Genomic DNA, 20,097 nt, shown 5'->3' on the forward strand with positions numbered 1-20,097 from the left:
CCCCACAAATGGCGCCTCTACCAGAATTCAGAGTAACAAGAACTAGCCACCCGTTCTTCTACACTGGAGTAGATTACTTCGGACCGATAGAAGTAACTGTAGGGAGGAGACACGAGAAACGTTGGGGAGTTTTGTTCACATGTTTGACAACTAGAGCTGTCCACTTGGAAGTTGCACATTCTTTGAACACAGAAAGTTGTATCATGGCAATCCAACGTTTCATTAGCCGAAGACCCTGTCCATCGGAGATGTTTTCGGACAATGGGACAAACTTTGTTGGGAGTGACAAAGAACTCAGGAATGCTACTAAGTGTTTAAACAATGTCCACATTCAGAGGGTCATATCCAGACAAGGTATCAAATGGAACTTTATTCCTCCTCGAGCCCCACATATGGGCGGATGCTGGGAGAGACTCATCAGATCAGTTAAAACCGCGTTAAAATTTGTCATGCGTTCCCAGTATCCTAAGGATGAAGAACTTCAAACCGAAAGGGAAATTGTTCGAATAGAGTTTATCATCAATTCAAGACCACTGACTAATGTACCAATTGACCCACTCGATCCAGACCCGCTCACTCCAAACCATTTCCTTAGAGACACCTTCAAAATAGATATCAATGAAGACAAACTTTGCAGAAGGCAGCTAACTCGAGTTAAGACCCTACTGGACAACTTTTGGAAAAGGTGGATTCATGAGTATTTACCCTGCTTGACAAGGAGGTGCAAATGGCATAAAAGAACTGTTCCGCCTGAAGTCGACGACATGGCAATAATCGTAGACGAAGACAATGCACGAAACACCTGGCCCTTTGGAAGAATATCTGCCCTATACCATTTACTATATAACACTACTAGATTGAAGACTATGCGGGAGGACGCGTGAACAGGAAATTTCTACAATGTACTGTGTTGTGCACGGTGGATGCACGTAGTACTGACCCCTCTACTTAGATCGCAGCACCGTCACCACGAAGTTCATGGAACCGTCGCCTGGCGCGCTGCAGTTGCTGCCAACTGGACTGGACTGAGCTAAGCGGCGGACTAGACTAGACTAAACTGTTGGACTAGACTCGGCAATGCGGAGTGAACGATTGCCCGCGCTCGCGATGTACTTGGCGGCGGCGGCGCAGCTGTGTGAATGCGATGTAGGTCATTGCTCCTGATGTAGTAGGCTACTGCTGCGCGCGCGATACCGCGTTTTGTTTACTCATTTGCACGTACCGTCCGTATGCTTGGTACGTTACGAGTTTATTCAGGAGGGTATAGCAAATCTTTGACAACTTATTTTTAATTTCTCCCCATATTAGTTAGTACATAGATAAAGTATTGTTTACCCCAAAATTTTCGAGTATGAGTTTTGAGTGGATATATCCACTGAATTGATGTCCGAAATCACCGAACGATTTTGAAAAAATAGTTCTGTAGTATGTTGTAACCCTTTAAATTCAAAACAAAATAGTATAACTCCAATTTCTGTAAAAATTACGGTTAAAATTCCATTATAAATTATGGTATTTCAACAAAATATCCCTTAATACAAGAAAAAATCTTAATTTCTAAAGAAAACCCCTGTTTTTATTGAATTAAGTACTCGTATGTGATAATCCTTTTTATTCTTAAAAACATCTAGTGCAGCCCCATATTCCAGTAAAAATTACGGTTCAAAAGTTCTTGAAACTTATTTTATTTTCCCATAAAACTATGACAAAACTGAGAAATGGATTTTTAAAAAAATAATTCTGATTGAAATTCTTCTGGGATGGTCCTTATAATTCTAAAGCAAATTGTGCAAAATGTATTCATTATAAAAATTGTCATCGTAAAAATCTTAAAAATTAACAACGCTTAGTGAAGGTTAGTAATTTCTTTACTCCAAACAAATAATCGAAAGATAAATTGAATTAACAGAAAAATGATTTCTTATTTGCTTATGTACAATACAAAAAAAACTTGTTGAGTCCAAACTGTTGTTTGGATCTCCCAGACTGTAAAAACACCCCCGCTGCATAGTCAATGCCCACAGGGACGTGACCGCGAGGATATCTCGGCTTTTGTAAGCTGGGGTACGGTGAAAGTTTACGATCCCTCGTTTATGGCCCTATGATTTAGCAAATGAAGACCCCACATCGGCAGCTACAGACAACCCAATGTATAAAAATATAAAACACCCTGGTCAAAAATTTGGTTCTGCTGTATACAAATAAATGCTTGTTAAATGCGTTAAAAGAAAATATACTCCTGCATATGCTGGGGTTCTCGTTATCTGGTTTGAAAAATAATGTGACAAATCTGCATTGCAAAATAATTCATTACACTTTTTACAAAGTGATGTGATACTTAAATTGAAATAGTGGTAAATGAAATTAAATAAATTGTGTAAAAATAATATTTATTACGTATAACCATGAATATAATTAGTGTAAATAGTAATGAAAAAGTATAAATAATAGCATGCACAAAGAACAAAGCACATATCTACAGTTACTAAAAGCAAAAAATAGTGAATCAACGATTGAATAATTTAAATCGAGAATATAGTTTATATTGTAGACAATTTTTTATATTTTAGGCACTGAGGAGGTTAGTTGAATTGGCTTATAATTTTTAAATAATTGTATTATTAATACCATGCATTTGTGTTTATTTAATGAAATTAAATGTGTTACCTAAAGTAAAATATGTGAATATTTTTTTAAATTAAGCCCATAAAGTTTAATACGTATACTGTAACACCTCTGAAAGATAACTGAGGCTTATAAAAAACAAAAAAAAACAAATACAGGTCTTGCCGCGATAAGAAAACGTAAAGTACAAATTATTAGATGTGTTTAGATGTGTGTTACTAAAACTTTAAAAGTAAACAAATTTTACTTAATTGCGTAGTTTTTCAAAGTGCATTCATTGAGATATAGTACGATATAAGTTGTATTTGAATATAATATTACAAGAAGTAACATTATCAACACAAGTATTGTTAATTGGCCACATAACATATATATATAAATATATGTATATAGTACTGTTTTAACCCATTAAGTCACGAATAATACAAATGTAACAACCATAATACTAAGCCTTATCTAACGGGCCAGCTTTGAAATAAGAATTTGGTTAAGAACTCAAATAATTTTAACTTAACCTCCAAACAATATTGAAACTTTAGCAATAATGTACTTTACCAATGAAATAAATAGATTTATGCTTAAGCGTTTATACTCAAAATTGTTGAAATAGTAATAATTAAAATAGTTAAACCTATTAATGAAAAAGTAATAACATTCAAAACAATCAGGAGCAACCATTAAAATACTTTTTGCAAAACAATTTAAGAAAAAAACGTTTTAACGTGGCAACAACGTTTGTCATTTTTTGTAAATACAAACGAAACGACCAAGTAACTTTATACCTTAATGGGTATACATAACAAACTACCGAGAAATGGATGCTGTTTTAATGTCCAGTGTAGTAATGGTAAGTTTTACTTTTAAATAGTTTTAAACCATAAATAAGTGCCGTATATTTTACTTTGTTAACCTACTAAATAACATCGAACTATGCTCGGTCCCCTACTGTTCAGTCTAATTACAGTACTGTCACAAATTGCAGTACTGTACCTTAATATAAATGAAAAGAACTGAACAACCTCTTAACTGAACAACAAAGTAATGCTCGGCCCCTTAACGTTAAGCCTAATCGCCGTCACAAATGGCACTACTAAACAAATTAACTAAAATAAATGAACTAAACAACCTCTTAGCTGTACAACAAAATAATATACATACATAATTAAAATAATATACATTATGTACAAGGAAAGATCATTTCAGTACAGCAGAGCCTCACGAAAATTGTCGGTTTTCATTCTATCAATATTTATTATTTAGTCTATAATAGGCTATGTATGTAAAAACACAGTCAGTCCAGCAGTTGTAAAGGTAGTGGCCAAGGATTAAGTATTTTCTTTGTTTAAATAACAAGATATTATGTAATTTTTTGTTAGTTAGTGTCTAAATATTTTAGTTAAATACAAGAACTGAAATTGTCATTTATTAAAATTACTGCCGCAAACTTATAATACTTTTACTTTATAATCACGCACGGCATTGTGACTGACTAAGCTGTTTAATGAAACCGAATAAATTATGCATTGTGTTGTGACATGTAAATAAAAATGACTGCTACTTTTTGGTATTTATTTGTTAGACAGATTCTTTACTTTTTGTGATGTGATTGATTTTCTGTAACTCTGAACTCTAAATTCGCGGGATTCCCAAAGAGTGTGCTTTAGCAGCTTCAGCCTGATTGCCCTGTCAAGGATGAACTCTCTATGGATATTACAAGGTGTGTCTGATGCGAGCCACTCTCTTTGATTCCTGTTCACGGCTGCCCTGGCCAGGTCCATCAGTGATCTCTTGATGTGGTAATTATGTTTCAACTTATAGTAATATTGTTGAAAAACTAAAAGGATATTTTCAGTGGCTGTGACCATTGCTGGAGAAGGTGCGGTTAGATGACTCAGCCCCTCTTTGGTCGCATATGTGCGGTGAAGGATGAGCAGTTCGTTTGGGTTGTCCAGCGACACATCTGTTGTCAGGAATGTCTTGCAGGTGTCACACTGATACTTCTTTAGTGCGACCATAGCTAAATATCCAGCAACATGTCTTCAGTTATATATAGATATATATGTATATATATATATTGTTGTAGTTATGGTGGTAATGTAAAACAGTAGTGGAGGTTAACAAAAAAGAAGAAGTTAACGAGTTATTTAGCTGTACGTAAAACGTATTGTGATGATTTTATAACATTCATCAGTAAAAAAAGGAGACTTTATGCGACTTCTCAATAACAAACATTACATGAGAAATAACAGCGGTTAGGTTCCAACAAATATATCAGCAAATTAAGAAGTAAGAAGACTCGGGATAATTTTTTGTCAAGTTTAAATGTTAATGCATTGCATTTCGATTTCATTGAACTGCTCCATATGTTTGATCAACACCTATGATAAAAAACTTAAGACGATATCTTTTGTAGTACTTTAGTAGTATTTTCTTTTACCAAACAGATAATATTACTGACAGAAGTTTGGAGGGTTTTGCTGGGGGTTGTACATTGCAGGGTGACTGTATCGACAAAAAAAGTTCGGTGGATTGAGTGACAGGGGACAGGGACGACGACGCATTAGTTTAGTATCCCACATTAGTATAGTAGTAGTAAAAAATGTTATTTTAGTATCCCGGTTCACAGTTAAATCAGACTCTAAAACAAAACCAAATACAGGTACTTGATGAGTTCACAAAGTACTCGATTAGGTCACTAATCACTTGATCCGGCTCCTAATTACTTAATCCCGACACTACCTACTCGGAAAGTACACAAGGTAACCTACCGACCACAAATCGCACTCGCACCAACTCTCGATTCAAGAAACTGAACTCTCGATAATAGTGTACGATAATATGTAGTAAACGGCTCGACAACTCAAACAAAACTAAACTAATGTGTCGTCGTCCCTGTCCCCTGTCACTCAATCCACCGAACTTTTTTTGTCGATACAGTCACCCTGCAATGTACAACCCCCAGCAAAACCCTCCAAACTTCTGTCAGTAATATTATCTGTTTGGTAAAAGAAAATACTACTAAAGTACTACAAAAGATATCGTCTTAAGTTTTTTATCATAGGTGTTGATCAAACATATGTAAATATATTTAAGCATTAACTGAAAAGTTAACATTTAAAAGATGCTACTTTTCTTGTACGGCAATAACAGCTGTGTTTCAAAGGTGTCTCCAGTAACTCAAGTATAGTACTTTAATACTTTTCAATCAATTAAAAAAAATAAATGTTTGTATTTTAGTCTTAAAAATGTTAATAATTATCTTATTACTAAAATATAATATGATATATTGCTGTATTGGATTTAAGAGTAAAATGAAGACGTTATGTAGTGATAATCGTGTCTGTCTAGAGTTATCAAAACATGAGATAGATGAACTATTGAGTTGTATTGTTCATTGTTCAGTATAATGACTGTTAATTGTCAAACTTATTTCGGTAATATCATTGACTATATAACACTACATTTTATATATGTAGTGTTATATAGTGAATGGTAATATGTTTTATTTTCTATTTTTTACAATATTCAGGTTTTACAGTTAATTCAGGAATTTACGATAATCATTCAGCTAGGACCACTTGTCATTCAGCTAGGGCTTTTAGCAGGGTAATAAAAGTTTCTCTTCTGTGAACGCTTCCCTCGCCAGTCCTTGGAAATTTGTAATCCCAATCTTGGGTGAGCGAGGTTTCTTTTTCAAAGCGTAAAAAGATTAGCATGCAAGAATGATGCAAGTGTTTTATTTTTTATTGTTATACGAACGATGGTTAAAAAAATAAAGAATTGTAAATGTTGTTCTGCTGTATGTACACAGTGGAGAAGTATACATGCGAAATGTCAATTCTATCTCTGAAATCACCAAACAAAGGATATTGTTTAGGTAATGAACTTCAATTATGTATGAAACACACTTGTGATATAATAAATCACCATGTTGGGGGGTGAAGGTCGTTTCGGATTTTTAATAGTTTGTAATATATTCCCGCTGTTAAAAATTTCGAATAACCATTTTGGTTATTTTTTCCCATTGATTTGTGAACATTTATAAACATCTAGTATTATAAAAGGCTGTGTATTTTGAAGGCTATTTCAATTATACGCAGTGTAAATTTGATATCACAATATCAAAATCGTTCAAAACACAGAGACTTTGTACAGTTCCCTACTGGTTTCGTAAACAAATATTCACAAGACTATTGTTACACCATTATTATTATTTGAACTTCATCAATGTTTCTTGTGTTCTAAATTAAAACTGAGGCTTACCATAGGCCTATCAAATATTTAACCCCGTTTTACAGCAGCAATGTCTCATATTACAGTCCACTCTTGGTAATTCAAACACTTGATAATTCAAAACTTTCGATAATTCAAAATGAAGGCTCAGTCCCTAGAGAATCTCTCAATATTTCAAATTTTTACCATGCATTTTGATACACTCGGTATTTCAAAGTCCAAATAGAGGGCAGGTCAATTTGTAACACACAGTAATTCAAAGTTTCGTCGGAAAAACACTCTATAATTCGAAGTAACTCAGTAATTCGAAGTTTCGTCGGTTAACACTCTATAATTCGAAGTCATGCTGTAATTAGAAGTTTCGTCAAAAAACACTCTATAAATCAAAGTCGCGCAGTAATTCGAAGTTTAGTCGGCAAAACACTCTATAATTCGAAGTGATCTCTTCCTGTTATTTTGTTATAAAGTTCATAAAGTTTGTTATAACAGGAAACTATACAGTACAGTACATCCTGTTCCCATGGTAGGCTGGTGTTGGATGTTTTGATGTTTGTTTAGTTAGAGCAGTAGTCTGAGTTAGTTCGCTGACTTGTTTTTCTAAGTTGGCAATCCGATCTCTAGATTGCGCGACATCTCCTTGAGCACAAATGTAGTTGTCGACAGCTGATGGTTCAGCTATTGGCAAAATATATGGCGCTAAATAATAGATTTCTTTCCAACTACAGTATCTGAAAAATAAGCCGTTGATTGTGTACTAGAATACGGTATGATGTTTTATTATAACGTGCTGTACCTTTGTATGTATTAAACAAATGAACTCTCTGTAATTCGAATGGTTTATTTTTCTCCCGATAAATCAAACTCTTGATAATTCAAAACTCTTGATAATTCAAAACTCTTGATAATTCAAATTTTCATGCTTGGCCCACCAATTTCGAATTATCAAGAGTCTACTGTACTGACAAATCAACTGGTGCCTGTTTCCCTATAGCAGACAGATGTTGTAAATCATAGTGTAGCCAAGGGGTTGTCGGGTATTGTGTGAAGGCAATGCCCTTATACCCGAACTGAACGAACGCTCTGCCACCCCCCATGTTCTGTCATTTCACTTTCTCTTTTCTCTGAGCACCTTTTGCAGTTTTTATTTGCTTTGGGCGTTTTGTGTGGTCTTTATTTCAAGCTCGTTCACTAGTTCCAAAGTGTTAGGTGGATGTATTCTACTATACTTAATAGATTAAAATTTAATTGTGATATGTGGATAAATCAATTTATTTATTTATTGATAAAATATCACACTTTCTTAATTCCAATTAAATATTTGATTATAAATTCTTACAACAAAACATTTACAACATGACGGGTTTGATTACGCAAATTTGTATTTAAGTTATTCTCATCGGCGTTTTAAATTTGATTAGATAGGAAATTGACACATATCTACAGGACATCTTTTTTATCATTCAAATTCACTAACCACTAAAATATCACGATAAATATTAGGATACGAGTCCCTGTCTAATATCTCAGATTCTTAGCGAAGCAGTTAAATTAATGATCAGTCGCGCTTCACCTCTAACAACACGAATTCGAGGCGAGCGGGGAGCGGATGTGCAGTTCCGGCAAGTCACGTGGGCGCGGGTAGCATGGCTCAGCTGTCGGCTGTCTGTACATTGCGTCGTAAAAGCAGACAGCACTATGTTTTCATTGCCCGCCACATCGTGGCAGCACCTACTGGTCGGTGACGTCAGCGCTATGATCGCCCCTTCCCGCCAGAGTGTGCTGATTGCTTGTTCACAACCAAATGCATGGGGCTTTCAATCTAGTAGTGTTATATCGTCAATGCCTATACCCTGGTCGAGATGGACAAGTAAGAGTCAGGGGTGCCCACAGGGGGGTTTGATGTCGCAAAATGCGACATCAGAATTTTATTTGGGGGGGATTTTGTGATTTTGGGGGGGATTCAAGCCTGTGGTTGGTTAAAAGCACATAAAAGATTAATCAGATAATTTTTACGACCTCCTTAATTTATTACTGGGGTAATTATGCAATCAAAATCCCGTTTGACATTTTATCTTGATTAATACAGCATTTTATAACTGCTATAAAATATATGGATACTTTTATCTATGCTTTTATGTGGATGGATTTCCACTTTCTGACTCGTATCATGTTTGACAGTGAGAACAACTCCATGACAACTGCTGTCAAAGGATTATGGTTGCTTATTCAATTGTATCTGCAATTTGAGTTTGTTTTAGCCTTTCATTATGAACTCATTCTCAAATAGTCTCATTGCCTTGAGGACCTATTGATGGTTTTATAGGTTTGTTTATTATAATATATTCTTGATTCATAAAAAAAAACCAGTATTATGATAATGATAATCATTTTGCTATTTTTACAACATGAAAGCTTGTGATAATATTTTGGCTCTCCTAAATAATTATGCCTGGGTCATATTTATTCATTGGAAGAAATTGACATACAGTACTGTGACATTTAATTAAGGTTTTTGATAGGCTATGTGTTTACGTTAACTTCAAGAACTGAAACACATGATTATGGATTAATTAAATTGTATTTGTTATTGTCTTTTCTTGAATCTAGAAAGAGATTCAAATAAATTTTACTAGTCTTAGAATAGATATATAATTATTTTTTTACGCCACGCTACACTATTTTGACGAACTTCCCATGCAAGGATTTAGTCCAGAAAACAGCTGTTGTCCTTAATCAAATGGGGTTTCATACAGTACTACACTGTACTGTAATGAGTTTTGCTGGACACCAATCAGCTGATTATACTGTAGGGCCTATTTAGGTGGCAATGAGTGGTTATAACAAAAACACCTCTAGTGATTTTTAGTCCTTTAGTTGGTGGTAATATAGGAATTTGAACGGATTTAGTAGTATGGCGTAAACTATCGTACGTCACTCGCCCAAAATGTGTTGGCCGGACTCGTATAAAAAAAAACACTACTCGACTTCGTCTCGCACGGGATTCAGGACTAGTAACGTAATATACTATTTTACCACACTATGATGTTTTTAACTGTTTTACATAAAGGTACATTAATTGGTGGCTGAAACGCTGAAAGTTACGTTTTGCAGGCCATGCCAGCTGTCATCGTCATTTGGGGGTCGAGCAGGGTTTTACATCCCTAGGGCCGCAAAATCAGCTGCCCGCTTTAAATACGCAATCAGTATCCATAGCATTGCAATAGAGATGTTTTATTGTCACCGCTGCCTAGCGACTATTCATTATTGTTTTTGCTGATTCCTCAAACTATTTATCCACATGACCTTAAAGTTGTAGTTGTGTTGACTATATCAGTGTGCAGTGTATTATCATTGAGGTGAATTAGTGGCAATAGAGTATAGTGTGGGGTGGTGAATAATAGCGTTTGTACCACGGACTGAAATGGTTTTTCAGTTCTCGATCGTTTTAAGTCCTCAACCTCGTATCGGACTTAATAACTACCTCGAACCAGCAAAACCTCATTTTGGCCCTAGGCACTAAATATACTATTAAGTTTAGGCCTAGTAATATTTTTGAGACTGAATATTTTACACCTATTTAAAAAGGACCAAACTCAGAGGTGGATTAAAGGGCAATTTAGAAAATATCTCAAACTTTTTGACACAACTTCAAGTACTTTCTCCCCTACAATTTAATATGGTAAAAGCATTTTTTATGTAAAAAACCTGATCCCAAAAAAGTGGTTTTCGAAGTGATGTGTGTGTCTGTCTGTATGTGTGTATGTATGGTACAGAGCTACAGACCACGCCTGTGGTCCGAGTCCGATTTTGATGAAATTTGGTATTTTAGGTACCAATCCATGGTCTCTCCAGATTTTTTTTTCATTTTGGATTTTTAATAGTGATATATTCCATTACCCTATAAAAATAATGGATAAATAAAATTTTCTCAGAATTGGCCCGAACGATTTTGATTAAAAATTAACATGTTACACTCTTTGACTATGGCCAATTTTGATTCAAATTGTGTGCATGTCAAAAATCCAACTCATTTAAATTAAAACTAAACCAACAAATAGTTTGCTACTAGAGTTTTAAAGGAAAATTGTCCATTTTTATTGGGTTTAAAGTTTGATTCAAACGCTTAAATTCCCATAAGTTTAAAGAAGTGTCGGGGGCACCCCTTCCCTCCCCGCATTATAAACATAACTATGGGTTAGCCCCCAGACCTTCCGGCATGGGTATGTTAAACAACGAATTTGGGGGGGATTCTGCGACGTGAGCTTTGGGGGGGATGGGCACCCCTGGTAAGAGTTGTTGACACTACAACACCAAAAGGTACTTTTCGGCATCCGATGACAAAAATTGCCATTCTACCTGAGGAGGGGAAAGATGTTAACGACTAATTTCATATATATGTATGACCATTGATTAATCCTTATATTTCTGTTGTATGATTTATTTGTGAAGATAAATTACCACATGTTTTAATAATGTTAAATAATGAGTAAATAAATAGTGATGGAAATGTTGTACTGAAATTGACTATTCTTATTTTGACTTTGATAATTGACAATTTAATAAATGGTTACATAAAAAACTAGATTTATTATTCTAAGTCATCTGAGAGAAATAAAACTGATGGTATCACACGATACATTATTTCACCATTTTTATAGTACAGGGCACTGACTAATAGATTATGTTAGAAGTTAATAGATTATGTCAAATTGTTTCCAAAATAACAATCAATAGATTTTGATGTTTTCAGCACAACATTATAAATTTGATTATTAGTAGTGTCAAACAATTAGTTTTTTAACTAATATAATTTATTTAAAAATACAGTCAATAATAAACTAAAATAATACAAACCCTTCAAACAAATGGCCATCAATTCTGCTAAGATGGCACATGAAATTTCTGCTACTTGTCTCAAAGATGTGTTAAAGCTGTTAAGTTCTTCTGGTACAGACCTGACAGTGTACATGCCATAATACTCTACAAAATGTGCAACAGTTGGCTGGGCCAATGCAAAGTTATGGAAAGAGAGAACCATAGCTTCAATTTTCATAAAATCATTGTTCCTGTAACGAAACCCATCAAATTTGTTTAATTCTGATATTGATGGTACCTTGTACTCAACTTCCTCAAATTTTGCTGAAACAAAAAGAAAAAATTTAAAATTCATTGAGTATAACAGAAGCAAGCAAATATGAAATATTACAGTCAGAATGGATTGAAATAAAATTAAAAATAACTAAATAAACCAATAATACAAACTTGATAAGAAATAAACATAAACAAACGGGAAATAACTGTATAAGAATAAGAATAAGAATAAGAAAGTGTATTGCCGTTGACCAGGTTGTATACAGGAATAGGCATTGTCAAATTACAAACAAAATATCAACAAGTATGTTATATCTATAGCTAACAAAGATTGAAAATTCCTAACTTACAGTGTGAATGATTCCATTGTAATTTTATGTTTCAAAAAGTCCTTGACTGAATAGAACGGATTTGCTACAAGCCAGTTGTACTAAGCTAACTAAGCTGGGCTCAACACCATATAGCCTACACAACTCATGGATAGCTGGCTCAGTGTTGGCCATGCGGTCTAGCTTCCCCCACTCATGACTGGTAGAAGCCCCTGCAGCTTATACACTCACCATTATAAAACGTACCTTTTCGCTGTTGCGTGTATGTTGAAATATATAGAAATAATATATTCTATATATTATTATATATATTTCTATATATATATTCTATATATATTCTATATATATATTCTATATATATTCTATATATTCTATATATTCTAACGCATGTAAAACTCTTTTTACTATTCAAAAGCTTTATGTCTGTTTTTTTAATAAGCCAATTATAACTAATACTAATATTCGGGTAGTTTATTAAAAAAGCGAGTTGAGTTGGTTTTGAAGGAGTCGCCCATTTTAGCCAGTCTATAAGGTTTTACTTTACTCGTCAATGAATACAGTTTTAACAAGGGTTTATCCATAGGAACTTACCTGCTAACATTATGCACACGAGAGCAACACATTGAAGCCGATCCGGGTCAATTGAATGATTGTCCATAAACATATCAAGTAAAAAAACTCCAAGATGGACTGTTTTGTGACTAAGTTTGATTTGTTCACAAACATGGATGAGCCACTCTATCAACTGCCTTCGACATTTGAGCTGAAATAAAAACACATGCATACCAAGAGTAGCAAAACCAATTTCAATAATGAAAACAAATTATCCTATTCCTAGTATTCTAGTAGGCCTGAAGGCTACGATTATACTAGGACGCTGGCGAAATGGGGGCGATTAGACAAGGGATGCCAGTATTGGATGCTAAAAAAACCACCGAATGCTCCATTTTAAGCATCCCAGCTGGGACGCTGAAATTCACGTGTCCGGTGACTTTTTGTCTCCCGGGATGCATTTCGGACTCCAGCCTCCTAGTATAATCTTAGCCTATAGTTCAGGCCGCTTAGAAAGTGACCTCCTCTAGCATTGGTTAGGAGGTCGCTTTCTAAGCGGCCGAACTATAATAGCAGTACAAACTACAGTAGATAACGAGGCCAGTCCGGATAACGGGTTTTCCGGTTAAACCGACGTTCCCAAAAACTCTATAAAACGGACTGTTTACTGTGATATTCGACTTAAATTTATGAGAGCATTGTATTTACACACGTGATCACTGGTCTCAAATATTTCCCACGAGAACAGTCGTTTCAGTACTGCCCACTATCTCCCTGGCACACTTGTTCAAAGGTCGGATATCTCTGTAACATGAACTGGCGGCAACAGACTGAATTGGGTCATGACTGCTGTGAATTGTATTAGGCGTATTGGATAAAATTTCAATCAATTCGTGGTTGTTTAAATCCAGTAAACAACAATTGGAATTTTGTCTGATTGGCGATGGTTCGTGGTTGTTTGCGATCAGCAAACAACAATCGGGATTTTGTCTACTCGGTGTGACATTGTGACATTATGACATTGTGACATGATCGTTCGTAGCATTTATGTCAATTGATTGCTCTAAATTCCTTCTTTCCATTCGAACACGTCTGGCTGTCGTATTATATTCGGGCCCAAATTGTCGCGGCATTTTCTCGCTAGGTAACAATTACAATTGACGTTAAATAGATCTCTGTTTTACGAAAAATAATACTTCACGACGACGAACGACAATTGACAGTGATTCACAACACAATACACAATAACAATAACAATAAAACTTTCTAATAATTCAAACAACTTCAGTGAATCACACAGAATCAAACAATACCAGGAAATCACGCGATGATATCGTTTATTTGTAAAGAAAAATAAAAATATTTATTTGTAAAGAAAAATAAAAAGGCTCCGACTTATATATTTAAATATATATAACTCTCCTTGCAATACTCTCAATGATTAATTCTTTACAAATCTTGGTTGCCCCTGGGTTGGAAGAACAAGAGAACAATAATAAACAACAGAGCGTTGGCAGTGGAAGTTTGATGTTGATAAATATTGAGTGGGCCCTGTAGAATAAAATTATTTCCAGAGATCCTTAGGGGACGTCCCTGGTACTGTTTGAAGTTCTTCCAGATTTGGAAACAAACTTAAATATACACTGACTCTACTTTGCGCACTACCACACTAATGTTTAGTGTTGCATTTAAATGTGAATCTTTTGTAGTGGCTTCTTATATATAATAAATACCAAACTCTTTTGAATGAATTTGTTCTACCAAGAATGAAATACCAAGGTTATTGGAAACTCTGAAAATATATAACAATTTGATTTATTGCGCTGTACTACATAAATAAAAAGTACACTGGTTTCTTTATGTAAATAAAATATTTCGACAAACATTTGAAAGTAGATAAGATATTAACGATCTCTTTGAAACCTTGAATGCCATCGCTATTGATATCTTTATTTTACTAAAAATTACAGAAACAACCCCTTGAAAGGAGAAGCGTTTGACACGGTTACAATTTGATCACGGCAATGGCAATGGAGTGTGAATTAATCTAATTTTGAGATGACCAGTACTACTAATCCTTCTCGTTGGCCAACGAATATTAATTGAAGATCATAATCTCGTAGTCCAACTTGTTAGACAGTATAACTGTTTGTAACTCAGTAAAACGTGTTGAAAGATTATTTATTATTTATGGCTAAACAGTACTATGGCGGTTTATCTATTGTAAAACACACACGACCCCATGTGACACTGTCCCACCTCCTCGAACCTGCTATCTATACCTCAACTTCCAGTTAAAAATTTTCTAGACTATAACAGTTTTTGCGCCTCCCTAAGCCCTGCGGCTCAATGCTCCGCAATTGGTTGCATTGGCGTTAGTTAGGCAACTGTGCGGGAGAGTTGGAAGGTCTGGATTAAACAAGTATTCTGACTATGTACTAATTCTACACTGAACTAACAAGGTTCTCAATATTATCAGCCAACTTTTATAGATTGCATTCATCAGGTCTATTAAACTTCACCTTAAACTGATTCTAATTTTTTCAAACCAAGTATTTATTAGTGTCTGGTCTTCCAATGTTTTTTTCTAAACAATTAAAAATGTAAGCCTAAATTACAAGGTACTATCAAAAGTGACACAATTCTCTAACAGTTCCATTTGCTTTTGGTTTAGGAATAGCACATTGTGAGAGATATGATCTGAATAAGCTACAGAATATGAAATGTACCTGTGGTGAAGCATGATTGTATTTTCGCCGTTGTATTTCCTTGCTTTTCCAATGTTCTTCTATTTCCCTGGCGTATTGGGAGAAAATTGTCTGATCAGCATCACTTCTAACTGACATCTGGAAAAGTACATTCTTTTATTAATAGCAGCCAGCAGCATCACTTCGTGACTTCAAGATCCGTGGTATATTTGAATTAATTTACAACTTTATATTGCTCTGAGTCTTCACAAAATCCTATCAAAACACTGTAGCATGGTTTGATTTCAAATAGAAATTTGAAAAGTTATTTTCTCAAATTTCTATTTGAAATTTTTAGCGAATTTCCCTATAGGGAAGTAGCTATTACCGTAGGTGGCACGGTAAGATCTAGACCCGGGACTGATTTACTTTTTCATTTTGATGTCCCCAGAGGCCAAAAACACCATTCGTTCAAATTTTTATAATTGTATATGTACGTCCTTGAACGCGATAACATGAATTAATTTTTGTCCGATTTTGATGAAGGTTTAAAGGTGTAAAGCGGGATAAACTTGAATGAGTTCAAAAAACCAGCATGATCAGACCATGGGAACGGGGCTTTACGGGGGGTTTTATGGGGTAAAAATTGGTTTTTCTCACTTTATACCCTCAAAACAAAAATCTTCCCAATTTCTCTTTAGACCTTTTTAAAGAGCTTAAAAAACTAGTAATTTAGTATATAAAATTATTTTTGTTCGGTTATTGGTAAGGGATAAAATTTAAAAAATTGTAAATTTAAAATTTCCATGTTATTCTTATGGAGAATATTGTAAAATGTTGTAGTTTGCTTGTTTATATATATATTTTGATCACAATTGGCAAATTTTTTTTTTATATTAAGCTATCAATATTTTACTAAAAAACACACACTTAATTAGTTTTCTTATGGCAGAAAACCTAGGTACTCGTTAAACCTAATGTTATTTATAATATACTAGCAGAGTACCCGTCCTTCGTACGGGGTTGGCATATAAGTTTAAATTGCTTATAGCAGTTATACTCAAGCTTTTCGTTTGCAATGGGGGAGGACAAAGTTTGATAAAATTTGCTTCTTTAAATTGACAGTATACTATGGTATTACACATCTACCATAGCCATAATGTTCTACCTCTTCACCTAAACAATAAAGAAAAATAAAGTATTACAAATTTAAAAAATCACAAATTATTCATGACATTAAGAACATAAACATAACTGTAAACAATCCTACTTTGACAGTTCTCATTGCGTATCGCAGTCATTTGTTGCTGCTTAGTTCAAATTAGCTGTTTACATAAATGCAAAATAAATATAGTGCTGCACCCTGTTGGGAAATCTTATAACTTTTTAATGCTTTTGTATATCATAGAACCAACTTTTTTAGTTGAAACAGCTGACTAAATTCTTTAATTTCCTTTAAATATGAATATTCATAAGGTTAACATGGGGAACTACAGAGCCACTGTGGCGGAGCCCGAAGGGATTTTTGAGATAAGAATATGCCTATATGTTACTCGGGAATGTGAGTTATCATCATGCCAAATTTCAGCCCAATCCATCCAGTGGCTTATGCGTGATTGACCCTTAAACACACAAACAAACAAACAAACACACATCCTACTAATGTTATAAATGAGAAAGTTTGGATGTATGGATGTATTTTTGTGACAAGTAAACGCAAAAAATACTGGTTGGATTGGGCTGAAATTTGGCATGATGATAGCTCACATCAGTGGCGTAACAGAAGGGCCCGCAGGGCCCGCAATGCGAGGGGGCCCGGGAGCTGAGGGGGCCCACGAATTGGTGAGTGGGATACGGTGAGCAGACATGCCCGTGAGACGAGTGGGGCCGAAAAATTGGAGTTCATTCTTATTTAAATGTATTATCATTCATTCAATAATTGTATTGAACAAGTAATAACATTGGTGTTATTAATATTATGTTGTTATCAGTAATCGTTTAATTTCGTTAGGCCTCTTCTTCAGTGATAACGAACTAGGGTAACAAATTTAACGTGTTATAACGTGGGTCTTTGATTATTATGCAATCTTACTTTCGTCGCCAAGAAATACTTTACTACTTTACTTCTCGGTGATTTTGTACACTGCTTAATGTCGTCTGCAAACATTCTGTTACTTTGGAGCCTGGAATCATGAACGTTGGGGCTTTTAATATTGTATCGTATCATTTTACATTTTAGTTTTGTCATGATATTGATTGCATTTTGTTAAATACGATATATACTGCTACTCTAATGACTGTGTTTGTTAGCCCGTATCTTATTTTACCTCCCAATTAACCAACATTAAAAAAAAGACATTTGTTGTAAGATAAACTCTTACAACATAATAAAACGCTTGAAATTCATACAAAGATAAAATAAAATATACCCCCGCCGCAGCAAACCTGCATACTAAGCGAATTTCCATTTGTCTGAGTTGATTTTTAATTAAATCTATTTAAATAACATAAGATTGAGTACCTAGGTTTGCTGCTACAAGGAAACTAATAAAACATATTTTTTTTGTAAAATGTACATAGCTTAGTATAAAATAAATAAATTTGCCAAGTTTGATCAAAATATATTCATAAACAAGCAAACAACAACATTTTACAATATTCTCCGGATAAAGAATAACATGGGAATTTTAAATTTACAATTTTTTGAATTTTCTCCGTTACCAATAATCGTACAAAAACACTTTAATATACTAAATTATTTGTTTTTTTAAGCTCTTTAAAAAGATCTAGAGAGAAATTGGGAAATTTTGTATTGAGAGGGTCAAAAATGAGAAAAACCATTTTTTACTTTATAAAACCCTCCGTAAAACCCCGTTCCCATGGTCCGATCATGCTGGTTCGCGAACTCATTCAAGTTTATCCGGCGTTACACCCTAAAACCAAATTTCATCAAAATCGGACAAAAATTACTCAAGTTATCACGTTCACGGACGTATATATATATATATATACACGGCCGCGCCCGGGAAGCCAGTCACATAAAATATACACTGGAAGTCAGTCAGTTGCACCCCCCAATATATTTCAAGACTATGATATATATATAATATATGTTGGTAAATATCTTAAGCCTAGACATATCTGAACGTATATATCTCTTTTTTTCTTAAAAATACTAAAATATAATTACGTAAAAAATGCTATGCTAATGCAGTCACCACCGCATTTGCATGGGAAAGCCAGTCACGTAAAATTTGTGCTGCTAAGCCAGTCACTATATATTTTACCGCATACCACTGGAATCCAGTCACTGAAAATCCACCCGGGTATCCCGTCACTTCAGTCACTTTCACTCCTGCCCTTCTACTTTGTGATATTTATTTGTTCTACAAGCTTGAAAATCCGCACCTCAAACAAATGGATTATGCTTCAGGCATTGAGCACTCTCATAACCCATCTTTCGCACTTCATTTTAATTAGTTGTCTTCCAGATTACTTAACAATTACTATTCTACAGATTAAATACCTAAATGTCAATGTAATCTTTGGTCGTCTTAATAGTCGTCCTGGCAACTGTGGATACAAATATGTACCGTACTAATTCGCAAGCGTAAGGTGGGAAGTTATTGCTTTATAGTCGCACAATTAGGCCTATTGTTGAGTCCTTGGAGGCAAGCGGCCATCTTGGATGATTTCAAAAAGCTGCAAAATTTATCGTCCAAAAATATTTTTCAAACACCAAAGTGTTTATAATTTAAATAGCTAGTATACTGTGGGATTAGAAATGTTCTTTGTAGTTTTGAATTATTCTCCAAGGGAGTCCATAAAATAAGTTAACGGTCACGGTCATCTTGGAAAAAGGCCAACTAATACGAAAACAATATCCTGTGTTGCGCGGGGCCGTAGCACACAAATAGTTTTCCCGCCTCAGACAATCAAAGGCGTGTGGAACAAGGCAAAATTCTTGTCTCTTTTGTGGCGAGAGGTAGGGGCGAGCCTAACGGGTTCCATTGATGGGCTACCCGGCTACCGACCGACCTGGGGTAGCGACTAGCGAGCCAGTGGATGGTTAAAGGTTCTGCCGGTTATTTCCATCTTATTGCTGGTTCTCGAGCTTTTGAGCTCGTTGTACAGTGAAATATTACTTCCCTATTTTATATAGCCACAATCAAAGCGATTTTTACAAGAAAGAATGAAGATATAGACTCAGTGATGTGTGGTTACTTAATTAAATCATGTTCCTTGATTGTTTACCCTTTTGTAAGAGCCAATAATCAATCAACTTATATTTCTTTATTTTTCGATTTATTATCTATATCAATTCAAGAGGTAGCCCTGTACCTGGTTAACAAATATACCGATTACATTTAACGTGTTTTCTTTGAGTTACGCCCCATGGGATTCCAAAGTTTCACAATGTTTACATTTTTGAAGAATGTAGATAACAGAATGTTTAACGAAGTCAGCTTTAAATGCTGTCAATAAAGTTCTTTGATTTTGCGGTCCAAAAGGTAGAAACTATTCGAATTGTGAAACTTTTAATTTTTGCTACGAGCCTGTTAATTGGAGATTGTGACTTT

General features: G+C 34.7%; 1 protein-coding gene across 1 annotated transcript in view; it reads right to left on the bottom strand.

Annotated features, from left to right (window-relative positions):
- LOC128987969 (cyclin-J-like) overlaps nucleotides 1–20,097 on the bottom strand; it is a 56,679-nt gene that overhangs the window by 15,194 nt on the left and 21,388 nt on the right. The window contains exons 2-4 of the mRNA XM_054409120.1: nucleotides 15,560–15,676; nucleotides 12,870–13,041; nucleotides 11,713–11,997 (exon numbers count right to left, since the gene is read on the bottom strand). Of these exons, the coding sequence (XP_054265095.1) occupies nucleotides 11,713–11,997; nucleotides 12,870–13,041; nucleotides 15,560–15,676 (574 nt within the window). The remainder of the gene's footprint in view (nucleotides 1–11,712; nucleotides 11,998–12,869; nucleotides 13,042–15,559; nucleotides 15,677–20,097) is intronic.

This window comes from Macrosteles quadrilineatus, unplaced genomic scaffold, assembly GCF_028750875.1.
Source record: "Macrosteles quadrilineatus isolate MER2022 unplaced genomic scaffold, UCM_ALF_1.0 Scaffold_2__2_contigs__length_208266976, whole genome shotgun sequence".
Lineage (NCBI taxonomy): Eukaryota > Metazoa > Arthropoda > Insecta > Hemiptera > Cicadellidae > Macrosteles > Macrosteles quadrilineatus.